Source organism: Ceratina calcarata, unplaced genomic scaffold (assembly GCF_001652005.2).
Source record: "Ceratina calcarata isolate Rehan_Ccalc_2016 unplaced genomic scaffold, ASM165200v1 scaffold569.2, whole genome shotgun sequence".
NCBI classification, from domain to species: domain Eukaryota; kingdom Metazoa; phylum Arthropoda; class Insecta; order Hymenoptera; family Apidae; genus Ceratina; species Ceratina calcarata.
The window spans coordinates 769,523-776,977 of NW_017176894.1; the positions used below are offsets into that span (position 1 = coordinate 769,523).

At 44.4% G+C, this 7,455-nt stretch overlaps 2 protein-coding genes across 3 annotated transcripts; one reads left to right on the forward strand and one right to left on the reverse strand.

Annotated features, from left to right (window-relative positions):
• Positions 1–362: 362 nt before the first annotated feature.
• LOC108629437 (ribosomal protein S6 kinase beta-2) lies at positions 363–4,277 on the forward strand. Its single transcript, XM_018032092.2, has 13 exons — positions 363–876; positions 958–1,001; positions 1,210–1,387; positions 1,464–1,547; positions 1,627–1,760; positions 1,879–1,941; positions 2,065–2,193; positions 2,370–2,460; positions 2,581–2,697; positions 2,796–2,927; positions 3,022–3,129; positions 3,216–3,472; positions 3,579–4,277. Exons 1-13 carry the CDS (start codon positions 784–786, stop codon positions 3,664–3,666), a joined length of 1,518 nt encoding a protein of 505 aa, XP_017887581.1. The 5' UTR covers positions 363–783; the 3' UTR covers positions 3,667–4,277.
• Positions 4,278–4,335: 58 nt separating this feature from the next.
• On the reverse strand, positions 4,336–6,996 carry LOC108629440 (corepressor interacting with RBPJ 1). Of its 2 annotated transcripts, XM_026817279.1 has the most exons (7): positions 6,750–6,996; positions 6,524–6,673; positions 6,344–6,438; positions 5,990–6,240; positions 5,779–5,905; positions 5,536–5,667; positions 4,336–5,456 (listed from the first exon to the last, which is right to left on the reverse strand). In XM_026817279.1, exons 1-7 carry the CDS (start codon positions 6,834–6,836, stop codon positions 4,850–4,852), a joined length of 1,449 nt encoding a protein of 482 aa, XP_026673080.1. In that variant the 5' UTR covers positions 6,837–6,996; the 3' UTR covers positions 4,336–4,849. The 2 variants fall into 2 exon arrangements, with proteins under 2 accessions (XP_026673080.1, XP_017887585.1); XM_018032096.2 differs by lacking the exon at positions 6,750–6,996 and having other exon boundaries at positions 6,524–6,742.
• Positions 6,997–7,455: the final 459 nt, after the last annotated feature.

The following is a 7,455-nucleotide window of genomic DNA, read 5'->3' on the forward strand; positions in this document are numbered from 1 at the left end:
TAGCGTTCACGACCGCGAGCCCGCTTGGTTCCAATCACGATCTTATAGACCGTGGTTCCAATATTCTAAACCTAACCTAAGCCTTAGAAGAAAGCCTACTTGTGAGTGTGCAAGAGATCATCCCCATGGACCTACCCTTAGGTCCATGACCAACCCTCATGATAATATAGAATACTCTTATATAGATTTCCTGAATGACATCAACAACAAAATGTTAATGTTTTGTATTTTTCAATAAAGTACAAATATTTTATAACCTTAATGCTTAGTAAGATATTTTTCTCAACACGCGCCATTAGAGAAGGACAGGCGGAGCTTGGATCTCTCTTTCTCTCTCTCTCTCTCTCTATCAAAAGAGACACGTTTTGGCGCGGGCGGTGCGGATCACTGCGGATCACCCTTATCCTCACCTCCTTTGTGTGTATTGTCTGTATGGCTAAAATGGTCGGGCTTCGGGCTCATCTCTGGTCTTCTCGTAGCTCTCGTTTTGTGCTCATCGTCTCGTGCTCGTTTTGTGACCTCGTTGTGTTCTGACAAGAACGCACGAGGGTTACTAAAAAGTCGAGCTGTTACATATCGAGCTTAATATTATCATATGCGCATTAGTCTCAAGCCTTGAACATGCATTGATTCGCACATCGACCTTTTCTTTCTGCCGTCAGCTTCAGCTGTACTCAGCTGTACTATATCTACGTCTACGACGTTGTTAGAACGCATCGCGATCGGTTAAAAGCTCGTCGACGAAAAGAAATTGAAAGAAACATTTTGATGTGACCGATAACGATGGCCGGAATATTTGACATAGAGTTACATGACGACGAGGACGGCATCGTGAATCAGAACGAGTCGGACGACGATATCGCCGATAGCAAACAAGTTCGTCTGCTCTTATACTCTTTGAGGATCATTAAGAATTTTCAGGCTCGGTTCATTCACGTATTTCGTTCTATTTTCCAGGACGAATATAACCACGCTACAAATATAAATAGCATATTAGTAGAGTAAGTGTCGTTCATTCTCTTTTTAAACGTATCGATTCATTCGTTTCGTCTCGATTGGATCGTATTTAGCGAACGACGTCGATCGATCCGTGGTTCGTCCACGAATTCTGTACATTCGGACGATACGTTCGATCTACAAGTGTTACTACGGCGTTAAGCCAACTGTTATACGAATGGAAAGAAACGATATTTTTGGTCTCGGTTCCAGGTCCGACAGTAGTTTGGAAAGGGTACAATTGTCGGAGCAAAATGTGAATGCAGGCCAAGAGAAAGCCGGTCCGCAGGACTTTGAATTGTGCAAAATTTTAGGAGAAGGCGGCTACGGGAAGGTGTTCCAAGTGAAGAAAGTAACTGGAAAGGACAAAGGCAGTATCTTCGCTATGAAGGTAGACGTTCGAGCCATTCGCGCGGTTGTCATCGGTTTTCATTTCCACTTGTACCATTTCTTCTTTCTCCTGGCAGGTATTAAGAAAAGCGTCTATCATAAGAAATCAGAAGGACACGGCTCACACGAAGGCCGAAAGAAACATTTTGGAAGCGGTCAAGGTAGGAACATAAATAATGAATCGTTTTGGCCAGATAACACGATCGATCCGTCCTTACCCTTTCGCGTTCTTCGTTTCAGCATCCATTCATCGTGAACTTGATGTACGCGTTTCAAACCGGTGGTAAATTGTATCTGATTCTGGAATATCTTTGCGGAGGAGAGCTCTTCACTTACTTGGACAGAGAAGGCATCTTCTTGGAAGACACGGCTTGGTATCTATCAATCGATCTCTCTATTGATTCTTAATTTCATGCGAACGTCCCATGCGGTCCGTTCTAGCGGAGTAAATAATAAAGAAGGCAACTTCAATGTGTGCATTTACATTTGTAGTTTCTATTTGTCGGAGATTATACTCGCTCTTCAACATCTCCATGATCAAGGTATCATATACAGGTACGATAGATTTTTGATTAGTTGACAGAGGCATGAAATTGGCTAGAAACATGATATAGGATATTGGTGCAAAGTGCGAATGATCACCAGTTATTAATAACCATGTTCAATCGACCTTCCCAGAGATTTGAAACCGGAGAATATTTTATTAGACGGCGAGGGTCACGTTAAATTGACAGACTTTGGTCTTTGCAAAGAACATATAGAAGAAGGTACAGTAACGCATACATTTTGCGGAACTATAGAGTACATGTAAGTAGAAAGTTCCTATTTCCGTTAACTCGCAAGTTCGTTGTTCGGTCGCGAGCGAGCGATACACGTTACGCGATACATGTATACGCGAACGCGATTGGACGATATATACGCGTGTGCACGATTTTACGCGCGCCGATCATCGATACAAGGTTATCGAGTTTGATCTCGTTCAGGGCGCCGGAAATTTTAACCCGAAGCGGACACGGGAAGGCGGTCGACTGGTGGAGTTTGGGTGCTCTCATGTTCGACATGCTTACCGGAATGGTACGTGAACAATAAATTCATTATAATTATTGACGAACGTATTACGAAACGAAAGGGCCGTTCGTTCGATATCCGGCGTTCTTTTCCCTTCCTTTTTTTCCGTTTGTTTTTTGCTTACAGCCACCGTTTACAGGGGACGATAGAAGAAAAACAATCGAGAAAATTCTACGTGGAAAGTTGAATCTCCCGTTGTATCTAACGCCGGACGCGAAAGATTTAATACGAAGATTGTTAAAGGTGAGCAGTGGCAGCAGCAGCAACGCTCTACCGCCTCGCTCACATTACTCATCTTATTATTCGTCGCATCTCTGTTCGTTGATGATCGTTGATTCCAGAGGCAGGTATCGCAAAGACTGGGATCGGGACCCGAGGATGCCGAACAGATCATGAATCACGCGTTTTTCAAACACATAAATTGGCAAGATGTAGTCTCGCGTAAACTGGAACCACCTTTCAAACCGTCGTTGGTGAGCATACGTCTGTCAGTCGGTCAGCCAGCTGGCTCGAGCGAGAATCAATCCCATTTACGAAATTACGTGCACGCACGAATCGTGTTTTTAGAAAAGTGCCGATGATACGTCGCAGTTCGACGAACAATTCACGGCGACCGTGCCAGTCGATTCTCCAGCCGAAAGTACATTGAGCGAATCCGCCAATATGATCTTTCAAGTATGTGTCGCGTCACGTCACGCCACCTTTCCCGACGTGTCCGATTCCGCATCGAAACCGCATTCAACGATACCGATCTTTCGTAGGGTTTTACGTACGTAGCACCCAGCGTCTTGGAGGAGATGTGCGCTCAACCGAGGATCGTGAATGCCAAAAGCCCGCGAAAGAGTCTCGCCGGATTCGGTGGGAGTCACGGTCACGGTCACGGTCACGGTCACGGTCACGGTCACGGCTACGGCCACGGTCACGGTCACGGACACGGACACGGACACGGACACCGTTTCTCTTCGAGATCACCCGACGCGCATCTTCGCGCAACCTCTGGTTTTCACCAACAAAACAGGTGTGTGTGTGTGTGTGTGTGTGTATAAGAAGAATCTTCCGAAAGCTTGCACCACGCGAGAGCACACTCGGAGAGATCTTTGCATTCGTCCAATTTTTTTGAATAGCAGGCAACACCACGCGATCGCTTCGAACAACGTGGCGATGGAAGATACCGACATGAGTGACACGGTTCCTCGGCGTCCGAACTTGTAAACGGTGGGTCGACAAATTCGACGGTACCGTACGGAAGATTCGAAACGCGCTATCGGCGACGCATCGTAGATCGACCGTTGTCGATGTTATTCGTCCATCGACGACGCTTACGAAAGACGGCAGCAGTACCACTACCACTACTATTTTTATGCGAAGCGAAGCGACGTCAGCGTCAGAGAGTGCTGCAACTATTTGCAGCATGGAAACAAGTAAGATTCATCGTAGATTCGCGTTACGCGGTAGAAACGTGTATAACTTTCTGATAACGCGATGTACAGCAAATACATTTCACTCGAATGATAGACATCGGAGTATCGGACATACATACGTAGCTGAACGTTATCCGCGATTACAATTTATTCGTTTTAGACTTACCGTGTATTTACAGCCGCAAAGAGGAAGACGAGTGATGAAAAGATTGCGTGCATGCGATTTTGTGTGTGTGTGTCTGTGGTATGCGCACGCACGGGCCGTGCGTGTGAATTGAGTGACGAAACCAAGTAATTTAGCAGTGTACAAATAAAAAATTGTATTTATCTTTTTTATAGTAGTGAAGAATCAGCATTATAGATTAATAAAATATATATATATATATATATATACGTATACAATATTAATTTGTAATCTACTCAATACGTAACAAGGTGGAAGAAATAAACCGCAAGAAAGTTTTGCTCTTAGACAAAAGAAGAGACTCGAAAATCAAACGACGATACATCGAAATATACGAAAAAATTTATAACAGGATTTTCATTGTAGTCTCATTCATTTTATTTACACGTGTTTCTCGTATAATGTGCCAAAAGAACGACGATAAATACACGCGATTAGTCATGATTCGATTCGAATTCGAGAAACGTCAACTCGATTTCATCGCATCACATCATTATTTTTACGACAGGCGTACAGACAGGGGCTAACTCAAACTGCCCTGGCTGGCCGTAGTCCCTCATCGTGCACAATTGATGCATGCGCCGACAGTTCAACGAGCATGAAACGCGCACGTGTAGTACACATCATAATAATTAACATTAGATTCGAATAATCGTAACAGCGAAATTTTACAAACAAGAAACAGATATCCTGGAAGATAAGATATACGTATCTTTCGTTTCTTCGAAATCGCTAGTCGCGAACCACATTCGTCCCGCAACGAAGCGACAGATTTGTATTTTTCTCGCGTTCATCTTTTCGATTTCTTTCCGTATCGACGACTATCAACTTTATCCTCGTCGTATGCCGCGGATCGTTTTCTCTTTGCGTGGCAGTCCGAACCTTTGACTCTATTCCGCGTTTCTCTATCTTCGCGATGAGGTCTCTGGCCTTTCGATTTACTTTTAAACGCACTTTCTGTCTTTTCATAATCGGTCTTTGTCTTGTTCATCCTTGGACGACGATACGTAAAATCATGCTTCGAGTCGGAACACGGTTTCTCTCCTTTCCGTCGCCTTTTATCAGATCTCGATTTGCACGAGGCATTACTCGAAACTTTATCAACGCCGTTTATCCTTCTACGATGTCCGCTAGGACTCGAATCATCGCTGCTAGTATCGCTGTCGCTGTCACTGCCACTGCTGCTACTACTGCTGCTGCTGCTGCTGCTACTACTACTACTGCTGCTGCTGCTGCTGCTGCTGCTGCTGCTGCTACCGCTACTAATACTGCAACTATCATCGCTGAGAGCACCATCATTCCTCTTATGTTGAACTCGCTTCTTTTTCAGTTTCTTCTTCTCCTTCTTCTTCTTCGTCGTCATCTTTTTGGCCCTTCTCTCGAGTCGTTCCAGTTTCCTAGAATCATTCGTCGTATATAAATCAACATCGATCGATTTCGTAGAATCACAACGACGATCGCCGTATGAACGCTTACTTCAACAATTTCACCTTATCCCGTTTAGAGAGAGCTTTTAAGTACTTCATTTCAGATTGTTCCTCGTCATCGGATACCATGAGATGTTCGTGCTCTGGAACTCTGAGATGCTGTTGAGCACTGAGCGCGGATCTGTGAATAAAATTGAAGACCGTTACATGGATGAAATGGGAAAAGAGAGAAACGAAAGAGCGTATCCTCTGTAAACTGAAGAGTAGTAGAGGCAAAAGAAATGCTGCTCACTTTTTAAGAGCCAATCCGTCTTCTCTCATCTGTCGAACCAGCGTTAAAGCATCCGGCGTACAAGGGGTCTGCGAACCATTCGCGAGTACCACGCTCATAGCTTGACTGTACAAGGGACATTCCTTATCTGAAATGCAAGCAGGAACTCGTTCGGGGAACACGTTTGATAATATTCTATTCTACCCACTGATTACGCGTTGGTCACACAAACCTGTATTTATATGGCCCCATTTATGACATTTGATGCATCGGACATTACGCACTTGGATACCAAACGGCTGATCTCTTATCTCGCTATCTCCTTTACAGTAACTTTCTCTCGGTGCATTATACTTGCGTTGCCATTCGAATTTATATTCTGGTTCATTGTCCTCTTTTTCTCTTTCTTTCTTCGCGCCAGGTGGTGGTTCGTACATAAAATTCACGCTGAGCTTGTCCTTGCTCTCTTTACTCAACAAAGCTCTATGAAACAATGAACGAAAATTTTATCAGCACTGTACTTAGATCGTGGAAGAAACTTGGTAGTTAACAGCCCGTCGCGTAAACCCATCGTTCGACGACTCACTTGTTATTGTGCAGATCTTGTTCCTTCTCGTACTGTACGCGTAATTCTTCTTGCTTCTTCTTATAAGCCTCCGCTTGCTGTTCGGCCATCCATACCTGGAACAAACAAAGGAGAAAGGAAAAATACACACGACCGTTCATACAACCTAAAAACAGCTACGAGGTACGATTTAAAGCATACTCGTTTCAAATTGTCGCGAGAAGCCGGATGGAAAAACTTTTTGCACATGTAATTATTGAATCCTTTCCCCATCTCGTACGATTCGATTCGGACGTGCCGACGACCAACAACAGTCACAACAAGCACAAGTCCAAACAAGTCTGCAACAGTCTGCAAATCTTACGCAGTGTTACGCACAGTTACGCAGCTTGAGAATTGGGACACGAAAACCAAAAACTGCACGCACCACGGAAACTGATGATCGAGCTCGGGCTTGCACACAGGCTTCGCAGTCGTGAACGCTAGATGGCGCCACGAGCAACCCCAAATTCATTTGAGGTATATGAAACAGAGACTGGAAGGATGGGATAGACAGGGATAGCAAATGCACTTAAGACGGTCTTAAAAATAAGCAACGACTCTGAATATCGACCAAAGAGCTAATATGTGAAGAAAATATTAAGACCATAACATCAGCATCTGACGATAAATGTCGGACAGTATGTAGCCAATCTGCTGCCAAATTGCCGTAATTCTCTGATGTCAGGGATTGGCGCATTCTGCTGACGATCTGCCGTCAGACAGGGATGAGATAATTTTTCCCTCGGCCGGAAAGTGGGGACGACGCGACCATAGTGGGGACTGGTACGTGACGGAGGTATACTAGGCATGGTCAGCGAAGCAGGGGTCGGATCATTTCAGAGTTCAGCTGACGGCCCGTTTTCTCTAGATTTAAGTAGCTAATACATAGATGGGCAGCAGTCGCTTCGCGCTACGCTAGCCGCTTGCATTGGCGTCGCAAAATTATACATGACGATGTAATAAAGACGCGCGCGAATCCGACACACATGACTCAATATTACGACTGATTTATTACGCCCCTAAAAAATTGCATTTTATACAGAACACGCAATTTTATGCATATGTTGATGAAAATAAATTTTGTTAACCTT